Source organism: Emys orbicularis, chromosome 7, assembly GCF_028017835.1.
Source record: "Emys orbicularis isolate rEmyOrb1 chromosome 7, rEmyOrb1.hap1, whole genome shotgun sequence".
Classification (NCBI taxonomy): Eukaryota; Metazoa; Chordata; order Testudines; family Emydidae; genus Emys; species Emys orbicularis.
The window spans coordinates 29952648-29974780 of NC_088689.1; the positions used below are offsets into that span (position 1 = coordinate 29952648).

At 39.8% G+C, this 22133-nt stretch overlaps 1 protein-coding gene across 1 annotated transcript in view; it reads left to right on the forward strand.

The window, feature by feature from the left end:
• The window catches only part of ADGRA1 (adhesion G protein-coupled receptor A1), a 491306-nt gene that overhangs the window by 200991 nt on the left and 268182 nt on the right, over positions 1-22133 (forward strand). The window contains exons 5-6 of the mRNA XM_065407945.1: positions 8524-8595; positions 9745-9908. Coding sequence (XP_065264017.1) covers positions 8524-8595; positions 9745-9908 — 236 coding nt within the window. The remainder of the gene's footprint in view (positions 1-8523; positions 8596-9744; positions 9909-22133) is intronic.

The window sequence follows — 22133 nt, forward strand, 5'->3', positions numbered from 1 at the left end:
CGGGACAAGGCAGCCCTCCCCAGAAACCTTTTGCAAAGGCTTTGGGAGTACATGAAGGAGAGCTTTCTGGAGATGTCCCTGGAGGATTTCCGCTCCATCCCCATACACGTTAACAGACTTTTCCAGTAGCTGTACTGGCCGCGATTGCCAGGGCAAATTAATCATTAATCATTAAACACGCTTGCTTTTAAACCATGTGTAATATTCACAAAGGTACACTCACCAGAGGTCCCCTGTGTGCCCTCAGGGTCTTCGGTGAGTTCGGGGGTTACTGGTTCCAGGTCCAGGGTGACAAACATATCCTGGCTGTTGGGGAAACCGGTTTCTCCGTTTCCTTGCGGCTGTGAGCTATCTACATTTTCTCCATCCTCCTCTTCCGAACCCTCTTCCCTGTGTGTTTCTCCAGTGAGGGAGTCGTAGCACACGGTTGGGGTAGTGGTGGCTGCACCCCCTAGAATGGCATGCAGCTCCGCGTAGAAGCGGCATGTTTGCGGCTCAGCCCCGGACCTTCCGTTTGCTTCTCTGGCTTTGTGGTAGGCTTGCCTTAGCTCCTTAATTTTCACGCGGCACTGCTGTGCGTCCCTGTGATGGCCTCTGTCCTTCATGGCCTTGGAGACCTTTTCTAATATTTTGCCATTTCGTTTACTGCTTCGGAGTTCAGCCAGCACTGATTCATCTCCCCATATGGCGAGCAGATCCCGTACCTCCCGTTCTGTCCATGATGGAGCTCTTTTGCGATCCTGGGACTCCATCACGGTTACCTGTGCTGATGAGCTCTGCGTGGTCACCTGTGCTCTCCACGCTGAGCAAACAGGAAATGAAATTCAAACGTTCACGGGGCTTTTCCTGTCTACCTGGCCAGTGCATCTGAGTTGAGAGTGCTGTCCAGAGCGGTCACAATGAAGCACTGTGGGATAGCTCCCGGAGGCCAATAACGTCGAATTCCGTCCACACTACCCCAATTCCGACCCCCTAAGGCCGATTTTATCGCTAATCCCCTCGTCGGAGGTGGAGTAAAGAAACCGGTTTAAAGGGCCCTTTAAGTCGAAAGAAAGGGCTTCGTCGTGTGAACGTGTCCAGGCTTAATTCGATTTAACGCGGCTAAAGTCGACCTAAACTCGTAGTGTAGACCAGGCCCAAGACGTTGGGGCATGCAGAGTGAGGGAAAGACTGCAAATTTATTTTTTAAAGCATCTAAACTAATTTTAAATGGAAAAATAAACCTTTACTCTTTCTCCTTATGCATTATGGTATAGTCTTCAATTACACGATTATATAATTTGTACTACAAGACCCCTGCCTCCATTCAATACTAAAAGCAAAAGGACATTCTCTATGTTTAAGTCCCACAACACTGGATTGGGATGTGGAATAAATGGATTTTTTCTTGGTTCTGTCACGGATTTGGGGCAAGACTAAGGTTTACGTGGACAACTTTAATTTTGGCACTTCCTACATTTGAATAGAGCTGATCAAAAAATTAACTCTTTTTTTCATTAAAAATTTAAAAAAAATTCAAAATCATTTTCAAAAGGATCCCCTTTTTTGCTGAAAATTTGGTATTGAAAAATGGGAGTAGATCTATTTTTTCCCCTCCTTTCTTTCCTTTCTCCCCACTTTTCCCCCCTATTCAAGCCCTATTCTGCTTTTGAGGGCTTGACTTTGCAGCCTTACCATTCTTCTAACATAGTTTCTGTATGTAATTATGGTATAAGCCAAGTTACCTATCAAGACTATACTCTACAAAGAATGCAAGTGAAAGTTTAATTTTCATACCAAGAGGCAGAAGATAAAATACGATGTCTTTCATTTTGTATAGCTTAAAAACTCAGCTCAGATCAAACATGCTAATGATAATCCAAAATGTTGGTATTGATAATGGTAAAAAAAAATCACCTGTTTATATTCGGTACAGATTGCATAATATTTTATAATCTTAAATGTGCTATAAAACATATTACAGTGAAGACTCAAAATGGTAGTTGAGAAAAAGTAGTCCATAGACTATCAAATTAGGGAAGATTTAGAAAGCCAGGGTACTTCAAATTGGGTTGCTTCTGGAAATATTAACTTAGGCAGCTCAATTTTAAGGAAGCAGTCAGCATCCTATTTGCCATTAATTTAACTTGCATAATTGCTTCATTGTACATGTGGATCATTCAGTCCTGAATTTCTTGGCATTTGTATGTAATGATATGTTAGTGCAAGAAGGATGTTGAAACTCAGAACAAGTAGTGCATTTAATAAAGAATCTCTTCTTGTAAAAGCTATTGATTTAGTAGTAGAACTGAAGCATTCTGAAGTTGAAGGGAGTGTGTCATTGCATCTAACAGATGATAAAAGTTTATCCATGTGCAGAAGGAACCTTTGGAAGTTTGCTGTCTTGATCAGCCAATAGGAAATAAGTAGTTTATTCTCAAATCTTAGTGCTTATGTGAGAATATGTAGTATATTCTGAACATAAAACTATATATTACACTTATATAGTACCTGTCAAACAAACAGAACCAAAGTTCTTAAATTCTACAAATGGACCCACCAGTTAGCACTCTGATTTCAGTGGGCTTGAGAATATGATCCTTGGGCCTGATTCGAGTAAACACATGTTTATAGGATATATATAGAGTTCTCCTCACTCACCAAGAAAAGGAAGCCACCCATTGAGGTAGCGTGTGGCAGTTTCTAGCAATATACAGCAATATTGTATAAGTGAGGAATGTCGGATCTATTTGAAACTGCCAAGGCTATTTACATAAGTAGAATGAAGTTGGAATTTAGCCAGGAACACTGGGGTTAATACCCTGCTCTTGTGAAAAGTGTCAGAGTATTTTTTAATTATCACAAATGGTCAGGACCTCAGTTTTATCTCTTGTCCAAAAAGGTGGTAACGATGCACTGCCTCCTAATTTCATGCTAGTGCCATCTTTTGAATCTGGAAAGCAGCACCCTGGGGTTTTCTTGGTGGTTCATGAACAAATACTTCCCAGACTCTCACTTGTTTAGCACCTGTTTGAAATACAGAAAATTGTCTGGTAGTAATGCATTTGCCACTGATATAATTGGAAACATGTTTACTAGTCAACTGAGGAGCATGAGACAGCTAAATTGTAGAAGAGTTGTGTAGAAACATTTATTTAGCATAACTGTAGTGCTGATATACACATTTTTGAAAGCACTGAAGCAGTAAAAATGAGCAAGTGATGCGAAGGTGACAAGTTCTTAAACTAGTAACTGGCACTGATAAAGCAATCAAGCGTGGTCCAGGTAACTGAAGCAACAAAGTGGAAATCACATACATACTCTTTGAATGCTGCAACTACTTATTATAGAAACTCTTCTAAGCTCTCTTGCTACCTTAGCATGACAAAGTACAAGGAATCATTTGTAGGCCATTATTAGAACCAGTAGAGAGAGCCATAAGTCTATTGGAAAGAGCAAGAGAGAGAAATCTCTAGTCATCTGCTAACTACAGAGATTAGGTTTCTTACAATGTTTAAAAGCATAAATATCAGGTGAAACAAAGGAAATTGGAATATATTTCATTTAGATTAACATAATTCAAGGTCTTTTAAGAGTTGTTGCTCTTTGATTTAATTTGCAGGAAGTTTGGGACACCACCGGCTTTAGGTTTCATTTCATGTTGGTTTTTCATCATGTCATGTAAGGTATATACCCATACCCAGCAACATGAGGAAGGATTTAAATCCTTCACTTGAATTAGGGAGGACAACTTGATCTGCTCTGAAAAAACTGTCACAGGTGCCAATGGTAATGCAAAGGTCTTTAACTAGTTTAATTAAAGGACTGATAGAGGTCAGTTTGGAGCAGATTGTCTTCAAAACAGGAGTAAGAAGAATATTTATGTTCATTGACCTGAGCAGGATTTTGTCTGCTGGCTCTGAAAGCCAAGGGCCATGGTACAGTATATTCTCATCACTATCAAAAGGGTAGACAATTATTTTAGACCTGGCCAAACCACCTGGCCAAATAAATTCATCGATAACTGACATGTTTAAGCTCCTTTGGGTTTCAAGTAGAACCACTGAATCCGCATAAAAACATAAACCCCTTGATGGCACCCATAGAGAGGGAAGATTTTGCCCAAAGCTTGTGCCAAAAAAAGTCTCATACCTTGCAATAAATAGGAGTTGAACTTTTGGTTAGTATTGAAATCCAAAGTTTTCACGCTGTTCCAGGAATTTATCAATGCCTGTCAATGATTTGTGATTATTTTCCTTGAGATTGATCCAGGTTTTACACTTACTTGGAACTGATGAATTTGCCAAAATGGAATAGTACCAAAATGATCCTAGAGCATATATACATGTTATATGACAGGTATAGCTGACTGCAATCCAGGTAGTTCAAAAGATGCTTTGTTTTGACTCGCTAATCTATTGGCTTGGCTTTCCTGGCTTATATATTATCCTTTGGCCATGCTTATATTTAGTGAGCTTTTTATATTCTAAACATGATTGTAAGTGACATAATTGAATGTAACAAGTCTTTCATATCTCCTTTTGGCCTTCTCAAGGGTCATGTTTCAATGCTATGTTCCAGGAACCAGGTATGCAAATGGATTTCTGGTGTTGAATGGGGCTCTTAATAATTTAAACACCTGTTCTACTCAGAACTAAGTATCAGGAGCAGCAGAAGATTATGGGTTTCCTTTAATGATATATCGGAGTCTATTTTGATGAGCCTGGATAAATTAGCACCTCAGACTATAAAATGTTCCAGCCTGAAACATGCTTTGACAAACAGTTACTCCTGAATCTTCCTTTTAAAAATATGAAACACACCTTGCTGCTTACTTGCAATTATTTGATTAAAGTACATCTGATTTATATTTCATCCTGACTCTGAATCATCATCAGTAGTTATCTTTATGATAATATCATATAATAAATTCTCTTGTGACTTTGTTAATGTCATTGAAGCAGCTAATCACTTTGTACACTGTAGAGATAAAGTACAAAACAAGTAACATGTAAGGAATCTAATTGACACTACTGCAGGGGTATCAAGAAACTATCCACTGGAACCTGCCCCAGCCTACACCTCTTCTCTCATTTTTATCCCCCCACCCTCTCAACCTCTTCCCACATTTAATTAATCTCTCCTTGCCTCTCCCTTTATCTACTCATTGTTTTCATCTTTATATTTTCTTCAGTGCTGTTCTTATGCCTGGAACACACTCCCTATTCAAATGCCCCTTGTGTCCTCCCTATTTTCACTTAAATCCCTCCTCAAACTTCACTTCTGTGATACCCACAAACAATCATCCCATCAGTCAAATGCTGGGATCACTCCCTCATTTGAAAGAGGGGAAAAAAACTAGAAAAGGGAAGGGAAAAGATTATAAATTAGCATTATTCTGTGTGTGTATGTGTGTGTTTTACATCTTTCGAAGTGTTGAGTTGTGCAGCTTTAACACTGATTAAAACTCTGAAGAAAATATTCTCATCCTTCATTGTTACAGCAAATAAGAAAAACAGAAAACTCTTGATGGCAGATAATTCAGAAATATTTAGGTTACCATAGTGTAGGCCAAATCCTGATCAGTCCAGTTCACCCTGAGAAACCCTCAGGACCTCAGCAAGGTGTTTAAGCATGTGCCTAAAAGTAAGAACTGGTCTCACTGACTTTAGAGTTCGGCATCTGCATAATTGAGGTCTCTATGATGCTGAGTGCTCTCAACTCCCATTGATATCAGCAAACAAAAACTATATTTAATTAGAGTTAAAATTGCATAGAGCATGCTCCATCCACGCTATGTTACACTAAAAGCATAGACATAAGAATTTATGGGGAAAGTCTAATGCATTCCTTTACATCTCCATATTTCCTACAGTCAGTAATGCACTGCAACACCCATCAGGTTTTTACTTCCATCTCTAGCAGATCCCTAAAAGCAATACATACTGCAGCTTCATCAGACCTGGAGGGTGACACAAAACCTTATCAGTGACCTCATCTGCTTTCATATCAAGTGTATCAAAAGATCAGCACATCTGACTCACATGTTCCATGCACTTGGGAAGTTCTTTTGCCTTAACATTGCTGAGGTCACTGTTAAGGGTTTGCTTTTGAGTGCAAATAAAATATCAATTTATTTTTTCTGTATAAATTCATTTTTCATCAAAGCATGATAAAATGCATATAGTACTGTACTCCATTTATATTCTGTGTTTTGGTTTTTGCCATTTCGATGAGATTATTACTAAATAAAGATGTAAAGTTCTTGTTTAATCTGAGCTCTGTAATAGAGCCTTAAATAGGGTGCAGTTCCTGCTACGCTATGATAGATGTGTATGCAAGGTACTAAGTACTTCACAAAATAGGACCAAAAATTCTAATAGGATGGAAATGGGTTTTAGCATCTCCTATCTTTACAACATTTATTCATGGCTTCATACGTTATCATCCAAGCTGCATATTTGTCATTGGGCTCCATGCACAGTACAGTTTTCTTGAATAAACACCCTAGAAGTAATATTATCTTTCAAGAATAAATTATTTTCTTAAAAGAACTCCATACACTTTTTTGACCTGTGATACTTCCTCATCTTTCTGGCAGGAGCTCATCAGGGCACATGTCCCTGTATATAATGCAGTCCCTGCAAAGATTTTTTTTATCAGATTACAGTATTTACCACTTGCCAAAGGCTTCATTCGTTAAACAGTACTTTTAAACTTAATTCTTACCTTCAGTATAGTTTGAGTTCTTTACGTTGTAGACAGAACAGAAATATAAATCCGTAAAAAAATCAATTTTTTTGTCAAAAAGGCTTGAATCTTTATTTTTCAATACAACTTATTTTCTTCTTGATGACGACACATTTTCTGTTGAACAATCCTCTAAGACATGAAATTTTGCAGCCATCTTAAATTCAGTCATGTAAATTCAGAAGGCTTCAGGCATTTACTTATTTGCATAAATAGAAAAGAACATTTGTCAGCAATCCAGAAATGTGCTTTATCTGAAAGGAAACCTTAATCGTAGATGCGACACCAATTTTTATTTAACTGGTATAGCAGTGGAGAATATGACTTGACATTTATGCATTTGCCATTAATGTTAACATGAATTGAGAGCAACAATACTGTTAGACTATGCAAAAGGACATTCATATATTTGTAGTCATGGAGTTAAAAACCATTCTGGAATCAATTACCAGAGACAATTAGAGCTATTTAGAACTGAGATATTCAGACTAGTTCCTTAAAGACAGTAGTAAATTTTCAAAGCAAATACATGGACAAATCCTCTTACAACAGACATTAAAATAAGCTGTTTTCTTGACTGATCCCATGATGCTGGATCTTTTTGTAGATTATAGAGAAAGTTTACATTTCCTAGAAGTTTAAAAATATGAAAATATTATTTTCATGAAGGTATAATGTAATGCAACCTTAGAATATGAAACTAACTTGCCTTATAGTTAGTCTCATTTTACACATAAAACATATTCAGTATGTTCTCTAAACTCTTCTCAATATTAAATTAATCAATTTATTTTGTCTGGATTACCTTGAAGTAGGGTGACCAAATAGCAAGACCAAAATCGGGACAGAGGGTGTGTGTGTGTGGGGGGGGGGGAATAGGTGCCTATATAAGAAAAAGCTCCAAATATCGGGACTGTCCCTATAAAATTGGGACATCTGATCACCCTACTTTGAAGTATCATGTTACCAGGGCCGGCTCCAGGCACCAGCGGAGGAAGCACGTGCCTGGGGTGGCACATGCTAAGGGGTGGCATTCCGTCCATTCTTGGGGCGGCACAGTCCGGGTGGCTTTTTTTTTTTTTTTTTTTTGCTTCGGCATTCCGAGCGGCTTTTTTGTTGTTGTTGTTGCTTGGGGTGGCAAAAATGGTAGAGTCGGCCCTGCATGTTACATAGATTTAAAAGAGCACAGCATAGCTCAAACATAGGTCTAACTGTTTATATCACTATACCATAACTTCAAATTTAAGCACTTAAAATATTACTGGATCTATAACAGCTATGAATATCTGTTTATTAGAAGATACTTGTGGTGGTTAGATATTGCTTGTAATTATTAGAACTGGGAGCGCTGGCTGTTGGGAGTCTGAAAGGACAGGAAACAGGAAGGAGGGGGGAGGAGTTGAGGAGGCGAAGTGAGAGCTACCGAGGGTGCAGCAGCAGCTTAGTAAAGAGGTTTCCACTTTAAAAATAAAAATAAAGTCCTGTTGAAGTTTGTTAGTACCTTGCCTGGTCACTGCAACAATACTGCATCGTAGAAATGTGTCTGCTGTGAAAGGAAGTTGAAAATCGGTGTGTGATTTGCTTTATACATGTTTATATATTATCTTTCATCAAAAAAGTAATATGTAACCTTAAGAAAGTATATCTTATTTATTCTTCCCATGGAAGAAAGCAGCAAAGTTCTAACTTTTTTTTTTTTTTTTTTTTAATTAACAGCAGCAAACTTCTGCCATATAACATAACTGGTTTGCATCTTTTATTTGTTATAGTAACTGTATATTGCTTCTTTTCTAGGAATTTATCAGGGAATATTTTTTCAAGTCTCATGAATGGACTTTTTTCTGAGCTATTAGCTCTGAAAGCCTTGTAAGTATGGCTTCAATATGTAAAATTCAATTTGGATATCATACAAATCTTTTGTTGCCATATATGTGTACAATATTGTAGCTAGGATATCTTGGCGTTATCTAGTTTTTACGTGTCAAAAGCATAGAGGTTTAATAATCAAGGCTGAAACTTCATATTAACTCCTTCTGTTGATACCGTAGACTATATAATGTTACTTCCCCCCCTTTACCCTAATTTGAGAACTCCTCAGAACCAGCGTGGCAGAACTGCGGTATTAATTTGAATGGGCTTGCTTTTGTCAGTTTCTAATTACTTAAAATGTACTGCCTTTTGCAATAATTTTCCTTTCTTTTTTATGGTAACAGGGGAAAAAAGAGGAAAAATAAACTAATACCAAATAATTTTCATTTGAAAATTTCCAATAATTCATTACTGAATGTATTAAATACACATATTAGAGGGTTTTTTAAATGGGTAAATATTGTTTGCATGGTGTTAGAGACAGGGTATATCTACATTGCAGTAACAAATCCACAGCACGGGCTTGGGCTGCGGGGTTAAACATCGAAGTGTACACATTCAGGCTCGGGCTGGAGCCTGGGCTCTGAGACCCACCTCCATTCCCCCATTTTCCCTGGCAAGGCTTCAGAGCCCAGGCTCCAGTCTGAGTCCAAACATCTACACTGAATTTTTTAGCCTTGCAGCCCTAGTCCAGTGATCCTGAATCAGCTGCCCCAGGCTAGCCATAACTTAGCCATACTATGGGTCTTTCATTGCAATGTAGACATAGCCTAAGAGGAATTTTTAATATACAAAGTAATAGCTTAGTATCATTTTGTTCAGTATGCTTATACAGGTTTTAACCTTCAGTGCAAACACTGATGCAAAATTAATGAGTCTAGTGGCCAAATAGTATCACTGTAATTACATATGCATATGGGTTATGGTGGGCCAGATTCTTATTGAAGTCAAAGGGTGTTGCATTATACCTAAGAGTAGAATTGGGCATAGTATCTTGGAATCCATATGAGTGAGGAGGATGTATATTATTTGTCATGTGATGCCTGTTTTTATGTTTAGATGCATCAGTCTAATTTTGTGCTGCATATATTAATTTATTTTGCAAAAGTGCATTTTGTTTCTTCAGTGTTATTTTTGTTTTCGTAGACATTTCAATGCTGATTCGCTCATCTGTGACTGTAATCTAAAATGGGTTTTGCAGTGGGCTAGAAATGCTTCAGTTCGAATAGCAGAAGAAACAGTTTGTGCTTATCCCAGTACTTTACGAGGACTGGCATTTCATAACCTGAAGGAAAACCAGCTGATATGTGGTGAGTTGCACACTAATTTAACATTATAAATTAAAGCAGATTTCCCAGGAAAAGGTGTAAACTGATTAATGGATGCCAGACAGAATGTGCTGATGTCTAGCCTTCTCATGAGTGCAAGAAAACCAAGGTACAGCGCACAGAAAATAGCACTAACATTGAAAGAGAATACAACTTGGAAAAAATATAGCTGTCTTGTTTCATATAAAACGGAATTTGTAAATCACAGAAACATAACTGTCATATCCCATATATGAAATAATATTTAATTATGGTATAAAATAAACATCAATCCGTATGATAGTTCTACATGAAGTAATTCCTGCAGGGATTAAAACAATATTGTTTTAGGTTGTACTCTTAATAGCATGGCATAAATGTGAAGCCACATTGCTACATCTCTCACTGTAAGCGATTGTGGGACTCACCCTTGCAGCGCCTCCTGCTGGTCTCTTCTGGGAATTAGCTGTGCCAACCTTGGAGCACCCTCTGCAGGCCAGTATCCCACTGCCACTTGGCCCCCGTGTCCCTCCCTGGACTCGGGTGCCCCTTTATCTGGGGTGCTGCCCCCTGGCAGTACACCCCTCAGTCTCGGGGTCTCCCCTCCCTGGGAAACCCCCACCCCCTATTTCCACCTCGCCTCAGTCGTAGGCTACTGCCAGTCACCAACTCGCCCCCACACCCTGGGGCAGACTGTAGTGTCAGCCTACTCATCACCGGCAAGGTTGGGTTTGGACCTGCTGCCTTTGCCTACCCTGGGCTGCCCTCTGCAACCCCCAGTACCCATTGGCCTTCTGCTAGGCTGCAGCCTGGGGCTTTCCAGGCTGGAGCTCCCCAGCTTCTCTGCCTTTCCCAAGCCCTGCTCCACTCAGGTACTCTGCTTAGGTCCCTCCCTCTCAGAAGCTAGAGGGAGTCTGCTGAGCTCCTAGCTCCCAGCCTCTTATATAGGGCCAGCTGAGGCCTGATTGGAGCGTGGCCCAGCTGTGGCTGCTTCCCCAATCAGCCTCGTAGCTGCTTTCCCCTGCAACAGCCCTCTCCCAGGGCTGTCTTTAAACCCCTCAGGGCAAGAGCAGGTGACCACCTCGCTACACTCACATTTATGAAACTGTACAGTATTCTTTACCACTGTGCACTGGAGAGGAATAGAATTTTTACATTGAGAAGAGTTCAAGTTATGCAAAATTCATTATTTGAAAATGTATAAAGAAAATAGCTCCTTGAAAAAGCTTTCCCACCATAACCAAAGTGATGGGGAAAGGAGGAGCTGAGAGAGAAGAATATGAATGAATAAATAAAAGATATATCAAGCTGAGCCTCTTATAGCAAGGAAGAGACTAAAACAGATGACTCAAAGCGACCGTGTTATACATTAGTAAGTGCAAAAAAGTACACCAGAAGTGCTCAGATACCACAGTGATGATCTCAATAGAAAACCCTAACACAGATAGAAATATTGGGGGGAGGGATAGCTCAGTGGTTTGAGCATTGGCCTGCTAAACCCAGGGTTGTGAGTTCAATCCTTGAGGGAGCCACTTAGGGACCTGGGGCAAAATCAGTACTTGGTCCTGCTAGTGAAGGCAGGGGGCTGGACTCGATGACCTTTCAAGGTCCCTTCCAGTTCTAGGAGATAGGATATCTCCATTAATTAATTTATTTTATTTATCACTTCACAGACCCTTCAATATTAATATGATCTTTGAGGACTTTCTTGAATTACAATAGGTTGCTGGGATGCATGCTAAATATATTCTAAAAACACGATACAAAGACCAGTGTACTAATTGCATTCTATGTGTACATTTACTCTGCAGCTGAGAGCTGATACAAACCTGTCCAGGTCCTCTGGGTATGCACTCGGGTGGCTAGTGTGAACGACTGGCTCTACCTCTATCTACCTTGTTATTTTTAACATGCTAGCTCAAGCAGAGCTGACGTGGCTGTCTACTCGCACGGGGAAGCAAGCTCCCAGCTGCAGAGTAGACATACCCTTATACTAAAAACTATAAAAGCAAAGAGTAGGCAGTGCTAATACCATAGTGGAAGTAGACAGGTGGGGCTCAACAGTGATCCTAATACAAATTCTGGTTTTAAAAACAATTTTCAGGTATTTAGAAGTTGGGAGAGATACCAAGGGGAGTGAGCGCCTTCCGCTGCAGCAACAGGTGTGATTGTGAGTAGGGCTGTCAATTAATCGCAGTTAACTCACACGGTTAATTAAAACAAATAATAAAAATGAATCACAGTTTTAATTGCACTGTTAAACAATAGAATACCAATTGAAATTTATTAAATATTTTGGATGTTTTTCTGCATTTTCATATACATTGTATTCTGTGTTGTAATTGAAATCAAAGTGTATATTATTTTTATTATAAATATTTGCACTGTAAAAGTGATAAAAGAAATAGTATTTTTCAATTCACCACACACAAGTACTGTAGTGCAATCTCTTTATCGTGTAAATGCAACTTACAAACATCGAATTTTTTTGTTACATAACTGCATTCAAAAACAAAACAATGTAAAACTTCAGAGTCTACAAGTCCACTCAGTCCTACTCCTTGTTCAGCCAATCGCTAAGGCCTGGTCTACACTAGGAGTTTGTCAAATTTAGCACCGTTACATCGAATTAACTCTGCACCCGTCCACACAACGAAGCTATTTAGTTCGACATAGAGGTCTCTTAAATTCGACTTCTGTACTCCTCCCCAGCGGGGACTGCGGGAACTGTGAGATAGCTGCCCACAGTGCAGCGCTTCCAGTGTCGACGCTTGCCCCGTTAGTGTGGACTCACAAAGTCGAATTACTGTCCTTAGTGTGGACACACACATTCGACTTTGTAATATCGATTCCACATATTCGATTTAAGTAAAATCGAACTACTCTCGTAGTGTAGACATGCCCTAAGACAAACAAGGTTGTTTACATTTACAGGAGATAATGCTGCCCTCTTATTTACAGTGTCAACTAAAAGTGAGAACAGGCATTTGCATGGCACTTTTGTAGCTGGCATTGCAAGGTATTTACGTGCCAGATATGCTAAACATTCATATTCCCCTTCACACTTCAGCCACCGTTCCAGGGGGCGTACTTACATGCTGATGACGCTCATTAAAAAAATAATGTGTTAATTAAATTTGTGACTGAACTACTTAGAGCAGGTGGCCTACAATTCTCCCCCTGTTTTTCCCACATTCTGCCATATATTTCATGTTATAGCAGTCTTGGATGATGACCCAGCACATGTTGTTGTTCATTTTAAGAACACTTTCACTGCAGATTTGTCAAAATGCAAAGAAGGTACCAATGTGAGATTTCTAAAGATAGCTACAGCACTCAACCCAAGGTTTAAGAATCTGAAGTACTTTCCAAAATCTGAGAGGGACAAGGTGTGGAGCATGCTTTCAGAGTCTTAACACTCCGATGCGGAAACTACAGAATTCGAACAACCGAAAAAGAAAATCAACCTTCTGCTGGTGGCATCTGACTCAGATAATGAAAATGAATGTGCGTCAGACCACACTGCTTTGGATTATTATCGAGCAGAACCCGTCATCAGCATGGACACCTCCCCTGGAATGGTGGTTGAAGCATGAAGGGACATATGAATCTTTAGTGCATCCGGAACATAAATATCTTGCGACACCGACTACAACAGTGCCATGAGAACACCTGTTCTCACTTTCAGGTGACATTGTAAACAAGAAGTGGGCAGCATTATCTTCCACAAATTTAAACAAACTTGTTTGTCTTAGCGATTGATTGAACAAGAAGTAGGACTGAGTGCACTTGCAGGCTCTAAACTTTTACATTGTTTTATTTTTGAATGCAGGTTTTTTTGTACATAATTCTACATTTGTAAGTTGAACTTTCATGATAAAGAGATTGCACTACAGTACTTGTATTAGGTGAATTGAAAAATACTATTTCTTTTGTTTTTTTACAGTGCAAATACTGTAATCAAAAATAAATATAAAGAGAGCAACTGTACACTTTGTATTCTGTGTTGTAATTGATATCAATATATTTGAAAATGTAGAAAACATCCAAAAATATTTAAATAAATGGTATTCTATTATTGTTTAACAGTGTGATTAATCACGATTAATTTTTTTAATCGCTTGACAGCCCTACTCATGAGATGATCTTTAGGGCTAAAGTCACGAGGATAGAATCTTAAATAATGGGTCAGTAGAGAGTGCAGATACCCATCAGGATAAAACTCAAGGAGGAACTGTCTCATAATTCCACACCCTACATTATTAAGTACTTCAAAACTTGCAATACCATTCACGGTCAGTCTGCCACTTTATAGCAATGCAGTGCAGGTGGGAAAAAGTGTCTCTTGGCTATTGAAAATTCTGGAGAAGCCAGAGAAGTCTCAAAGAAGGCTTTGAACTGCTATTTTTAGGCTCTTAACTAACGTGAACTTCCTAGAGTTTGTATTAAATGAGGATATTGATATAATAGCATCACAGAATCTTGGTGGAATGAGGATAATCAATGGGATACAGTAATACCAGGGCACAAAATATATCAGAAGGACAGAACAGGTCGTGCTGGTGGGGGCGTGGCATTATATGTGAAAGAAAGCGTAGAATCAAATGAAGTAAAAATTGTAAATGAATAAAACTCTACCATAGAATCTCTATGGATAAAAATTCCATGCTCTAATAATAAGAATATAGCAGTAGGGATAGATTACCGACCATCTGACCAGGATGGTGATAGTGACTGTGAAATGCTCAGGGAGATTAGAGAGGCTATTAAAGTAAAAAACTCAATTATAATAATAATAATAATAATAATAATGGGGGATTTCAATTATCCCCATATTGACTGTGTGCAGATGTGGTCGCCCCATCTCAAAAAAGATATATTGGAATTGGAAAAGGTTCAGAAAAGAGCAACAAAAAATATTAGGGATATGAACGTCTTCCATATGAAGAGAGATTAATAAGACTGGGACTTTTCATCTTGGAAAAGAGACGGCTAAGGGGAGATACAATTGAGGTCTATAAAATCATGACTGATATAGAGAAAGTAGATAAGGAAGTGTTGTTTACTACTTCTCATAACACAAGAACTAGGGGTCACCAAATGAAATTAATAGGCAGCAGGTTAAAAACAAATAAAAGGAAGTATTTTTTCACACAATGCACAGTCAACCTGTGGAACTCCTTACCAGAGGATGTTGTGAAGGACAAGACCATAACAGGGTTCAAAAAAGAACTAGATAAATTCATGGAGGATAGGTCCATCAATGGCTGTTAGCCAGAATGGGCAGGAATGGTGTCCCTAGTCTCTGTTTGCCAGAAGCTGGGAATGGGCGACAGGGGATGGATCACTTGATGATTACCTGTTCTGTTCATTCCCTCTGGGGCACCTGGCATTGGCCACTGTTGGAAGACAGGGTACTGGGCTAAATGGACCTTTGGTCTGACCCAGTAGGGCCATTCTTATGTTCTTATGTTCAGTGAATGTTATAAAGGAAGTGAGACAGTGATTTCTCAGAAAGTCATACTCTGATAACACTCTTTATAACACCACTGATATACTTGTAGCATTAATAAAATGCTGTTTATTGTGTCCATAGAACACTTTTTTACCATGTCTGCCCATAACTTGATACTGTTTTTAGTATCCTCTGAGAGCTTCACAATGATTATAATAATTGCTGAGTGGTTCACAATCTTTATAATGTCTTCCAGGTACTTCATGGTTCTATGCAGCCCATGGTGCTCACAACACTGAGAAATTTAATTTTCAATCATTTAATTTGTACTTGGGTTTAATAAAAAGGCCTCTGAAGCACTTTGTAGAGTGATTTTTTTTTCTTTTGTTACTTATTTTGACGTGAGGGAAAATACTGTCTTTCATGGTTCTTCCTGAGAAGAGCCTTCCAATGGATCAGGTGGAAAACTCTATCTAGTTGTGTAGTCTGTCCACTGAAAACAGAAATCTGCCTTGTTGGAGGGAGGGCAGAGAGGAGAAACGTCAGAAAGTACAAAATAGCAGCAGGTTGCAACTAAACTGTCAAAACTGCCACCAAAATAGAATATCATGCAGCACCTGTCACAAATAGTAGAGGAAAGAGTCTCCCAACTAAGGCTATGTCAGTACTGCAAATGATGGTGTGACTGCAGCACATGTAGGCACACTCAAACTAGCTTGCTAAAAATACAGCGATGCCACAACATCATGAGGCAGATTCCCAAGTGCAAGACCTCCTAGGACTTGGGTATGTACTCAGTCTGCTAGCCTGTGCCACCACCCATACTGCCGCGGCTTCACTGCTATTTTTAGTGACCTAGTTCAGACAAAACCAGCTCAGGTATGCCTCCCTGTGGTATAATCACATGTTCTAATTGCAGTGTAGACATACGGTAAGGTAGCAGTGGTCTGGGATTTCAGAGACCTGGGTACATATCTTGGCTGTGCCATAAAATTCTTGTCTGGAAGCACAAAGTCTCTGTCAGATACTCAGTTTATGTAAATTGGTGTAATTTCATTAAAATCAATAGAGCTGCCTAGCCCTGTCTGTTTCCCCTTTTCTAAAACAAAGGAAAAAGTAGCCCGTGTGAGGTAGGTAGACTTTTCCATGGCACTTTTTGTAGTGTCTAACAGTATGAAAATAATTTTCAAATTTTGCAGCTGCACAGTTCTCGAATTCATAGGGCCCTGACTGTAACTAACGCATGCAACACACACACATCCCTTGTCATCAGAATCAATTCCAGGGTTAAAAGTGATTTTTAAAGAAACTTCTAGGTGTGGGTCAAAACTTGGATGATAGCAAAATAAGTGACAGGTTTGACAGGTTTCAGAGCGGTAGCCGTGTTAGTATGCCTCAGCAAAGAGAACGAGGAGTACTTGTGGCACCTTAGAGACTAAAAAAATTTATTTGAGCATAAGCTTTCGTGGGCTAGAACCCACTTTGGGTTTTAGCCCATGAAAGCTTATGCTCAAATAAATTTGTTAGCCCTGGTCTACACTGGGGGGGCGGAGGGGATCGATCTAAGTTACACAACTTCAGCTACGTGAATAACGTAGCTGAAGTCGACATACTTAGATCGACTTACCGTGGTGTCTTCACCATGGTGAGTCGACTGCTGCTGCTCCCCCATCAACTCTACTTGCGCCTCTCGCGGTGCTGCAGTACAGGAGTCGACGGGAGAGCGCTCGGGGGTAGATTTATCGCATCTAGACTAGATGCGATAAATCGATCCCCGCTGGATCGATCACTGCCCGCCGATCCAGCGGGTAGTGAAGACATACCCTAAGTCTCTAAGGTGCCACAAGTACTCCTTGTTCTTTTAAAAAAAAATAGTGTTACAGACCAAACAACTACAGGATACTACAGTGGTTTTATAACAGTTTAGGAACAGCATTGCTCTGAAAAGTGGCTGAAAATGGCATTATGAGATTCCATGTTACTCTCTCTCTTTGACTCTAGATAAAACTTCCTCAGGTTATAGGCAAAAAGGTGACTTTACTGAATACCAGCCTTGCAAATTCAACCTGAGGTCTGAAAATCAGACTGGTTTTTTCCCCCCTTTTCACATATCACTAGCAATAAGGATTCTGGCTAAATTCAGGCTAAATTGTGCCTTCGGTTACACCTGTATAAGCCCTTTGGCCTTGTCTACACTTGAAACGGTACAGTGGCACCGCTGCAGCTGCACCACTGTAGCGCTTCAATCTAGCGTTTCAGGGTTCTCCCGTCAGCATAGTTAGTCCACTTCCCCGAGAGGTGGTTGCTAGGCTGGCAGAAGAATTCTTCTATCAAGCTAGTTCTAACTACATCGGGGTTTAGGTCAACTTAACTACATCACTCATGAGTGTAGATATTTTACACTATTGAGTGAAGTCGCTGGGTTAACCTAACTTTTCAGGTAGACCTGACATTTGTCTTAAATGGAATTGCACAAGTGCAAGTGATTGATGCTGCAATTGAGGCCTAGCTGACTATGTTGAGTGAACCAGTTCAACAAAGCTGTGTGGGCTCTGCCAAGCTAACAGTACAAAATAATAAAAGTGTATTTGTTCTGAAAGCCTGCAGATTAGAACTGGTTGGGAATTTTCCATTGAAACATTTTTTCATCCAAAAATGTTGATTTATCAAAGCCAAAATTGATCCCAGGAAAGGGTCAGTTTTGATCATTCAAAAAATTGCAAAATGTTTCAGAATTCTCTGAATGTCCCATTTTGAATTTTTGAAAAAGTTTCTTTTTTAAATCATAATGACTCATTTAGAAACTCTAATTATGTTAAAAAAGATCAAAATCAAAACTAAATGTTTCAAAATTATTGATATAAGACATTTTGATCTGATCCAAAAAAAATTATGGTTTATTGGTTTGCAAACATTTTTGAGATTTTGACTTTGTCCCAATTCAGGAAAGGAAGAATTTTCAAAATCTTGAAAACACCTCATAGCACAGGAAACCAGCTCTGCTGCAAATACACATTGGGAGCAGATGTTGATTAAGAAGGTATCATTTTTACCCAGTCATTTTTTTAGGGTAGAGCAATATAGCACTTTATGAACAAAACTTCATTAACTTCAGGGCTTGAGTAATTTGGCCGTGTATTTTCATAGATTGATTTTTTGCCAGAAGTTGGGAATGGGTAACAGGATGGATCATTTGATGATTACCTGCTCTGTTCATTCCCTCTGAAGCACCCAGCATTGGCCATTGTCGGAAGACAGGATACTGGGCTAGAAATGGACCTTTGGTCAGACCCAGTATGGCCATTCTTATAATTAATTAAAATAAGGGACTGATAGCAATGGCCGAAGCTGCCGGCAGAAATAGTCAGCCATTGGGCAAGTTTTTCTCACAGACGATAGATTTGCTACTTCGTCTCAGGTTCAAATTCAGCTTTTCCAAATTCTAGTCTTCTCTTATGTAAAGAATCCTGAATTTTGGGTGATTGTAAGGTTGTTTTGTGTTGTGCGCAACATCTGCTAGGAAGTAAGTTATAATCATGGCACTGACTTTAGCTCACATCAAAGTCGATTTGAGTCTGGGTCTCCCTGAGGTACCAGCCCATTAACTCACTATTAATTTAGTCTTAATAGCATTGACTTCTTATAGGAGTAGAACAGAATTCTGTATTGGATTCACATACTTAATAAAAATATACTATTATTTTTGCTATTTTAAAAAAAAAAAATCACAGCTTGTATTTGAGGTTTCCTCATTAATGAGTAATTAATTAGCATTAATTTTGCCTCTCTTTCAGCCGGCTGAACAATGAGGCTGAATGCTTTCATTTTTCTTGGAGATATGCTTATTTCATGATATAATCTCTTTGATTTGTGTTTCACAGATTCCTACTTAAGAGTAGAAGTGACAATATTATGCAATATAATTTTTGCTAATGCTTTCCCCGTATGTGGAGGCACTAACTTAAAATTTCAGTCTACATTGTTTAAGCATATTTTTCTTTACCAGATGTGGAGACTAGGAATGTTTTTAATTATTTTCTTGTTGTCCAGGCTAGTGTAGACTTGCACTAATTTAATGCTTTCCTAAGGTGATTCATGTTCTTTCCATGTCCACCCTTCACAAAACAAGGGAACTGTTGTTGAGATACATAAAAATATGTAATATTTATTAAAATAAATGTGCAATAAAGGGTACAAGTGACATCCTTTTATAATCTGGGGTGGCCTTATGACTTGGTGGTAATATTCTGCACTTCTCCGTGGAAAGCACCGGTTAGATTTTTGGTTCTGGTCTCCTGTTTGTTGGGGTAATAGGGCATCTCTTGAGGGAGCATTCAAGGCACCTATGGAAAGGGAGTATCTTACAATGCTCAACACAGACTTCACTGCCTGGAGGATTCTCCAGTTGTTCCTATTCAGTTATGCTCTACTAGTGTCAGGGTAGAAAGGGGGTTTTCTGACCTAGTGGCCAGAACCAGGGGTGGAGTCAGGGGTTGCCGTTGGAAGTCCCATCAAAGATCAAAGCCAGAGTCTGAAGCCAAGCCTGAATCAGTGCCAGAAGCCATACCAATGGTCAGAGCCAGAGTTGGAAACTACCCCAAGGATTAAGCCAGAGTTGGAGACAGATGCCATAGCAAGGGTCAAGCCAGAGTCAGTAACTGGAGTTAGGATGAGGAAACAGAAACTCAGAATAAAGTGTGATAACAGGAGCAAAGAGTAGGAACCAGGTCAGTAGGCAGGAACTTTGTCTCAGAGGTTTGGCCAGCAGCAGGCGGAGCAACTAGCTGCTCTGACAAAGGGTGGGACGAGGCAGGAACCATTATAGCCGATGGTGTCCATTCACGAGTCTGCTGCTAATTACTTGACAGTGCTGAGTCAGGGGGTACAGCCTCTGGTAGTGGGGCATTAGCTGTAGTTCCCTCATCTGATCCTGCAGTGCAGTTGTGCAGAGGGTAAGTCTTTCAGCTGGCAACCTTGTCCGCTGGGTTCAAGACCTATGGTGCCTGACAGCTAGAAGGTTGGTGGCTATAAGAAGAAGCCCTGAGAATTGCATGAATAAAGCTCTAAGAAATTGCATCTCTTCCTCTCTTAGATTTAAAGATTATACATTAATATATTTAACATGTTTTGACTCATACTCATGGCAGTGTCTTGGCTTCATTAAAAAATGGACTGTTTCTATTTGATAGTTGGGTCTAATTAGAACTGTGTGACTAATCGATTTCTCTGTTTGCTGGCCAAGCCAAAAAAATCAGAAAAAAAATCATTTTAGGTTGACTTCTCTTGGTGAAACAAAAAACAAACATTTCATTTTGGGTCAAATAAAATGTTTAATATGACCTGAAATAGAGTGGGTTTTATTATTATTATTATTTCAGTTCCAGGCATTTTAACCACTTTTTTTTCATTAAAAACAAAGGAAATTTGGAAATACCATTCATGGAGGGAGAAGGAGGAGGTACTGTAGAGCACCATGGTTACAGTGCTTACTGGGCATGTGAGAGACCTGGCTTCAAGTCACCACTCTGCCTAATTCAGAGACGTTATAGAGTAGTGCCCTAACCTTTGGGCTATAGGGAGATTCTTGAGTGGGGCTGCTGAAGCTGTTCCACTTCATATAAATAATATTAAATATATATTGGGTCAGAGTGTGAGAATGACTTTATAGCCTGGTGGTTAGGACACTCACCTGCAACATGGGAGAACCAAGCTCCAATGACTATTAATGTACTTTCCACAACACAGAACAGCTTTCTTTTTCCCTTTAATTATTATTATTAAGAATGAATTAATATTAATAAAAAGTCTACTCTTCCATAAAGATGGCCAAGCTGCTGTGTGAGGATGTCTCTCAGCTATATGTAATTAGAACCTAATTTTCATAGGTGCTGAGTGTCCACAACTCCCATTGACTTTAACCGGAATTCTGGGTGCTCAGTGCTTCTGAAAATTGGACCCAATGTATTTCAACCAACTCCACTGGGGATGTTATACATGGACAAAAATATGTTAAATGAAAAAGTGTGTACACTCCAATTTATGGTGTTTACATTTCAGTGGCTGTGAATGGCAAGAACTGTGGTAAGTAGTGTTGATAGCAGCATGTACAAACTGTACAAAAGAGACTAATAGGTTAGTAAGTCCGTGCTGGATTTGAATAATAGTCCAACTGATTACATTAAATTTGTGTTGTGAATTGACTTATTGATTGGTTTGTAATTTACAGAGCTGTCCCTTGCATAGGGCAAATTGGGGCAACCACTCCCGGCCCTGCTCTTTCGGGGACCCTGTGGGCCAGTGCAATTAGCTGGCGTGGTTGGTCCCAGAAGACACAGGCTCAGGAACTGAGGGTGCTGCAGCACCCCTGGGCTCCTGGCTGCTGGCTCCCCGCACCCGGGGTCCTGGCTGCTGGCCCCATGCGCACAGAGCTCTGCCGCCCACATTTCAGTGCACCGAGTCCCCTGCCCCGGCCGGAGCCCTGAGCCGCCATGGCTCTATAGCCAACAATAGCCCCGCAGTAGGTGCCAGCAACCGCCAGCAGCAGCAGGTGGCACAGCACCAGGCTGGATCCATCCTGCTGGCCCGACCGCTGATGCAGAGTGGGGCCCCTAAGCTGGCAGGGGCTGATTTGTCCCGGTCCCGCACGCCCCAGGGACGGCACTGGTAATTTACATATAGCTTTAATTGCTAGTAAATCGCACTTTCTTTTTTGATGGAGTAAGTGCTTGGGATATATTACTCTTGGCTATTTACAGCCCTATCCTGCAGACCTT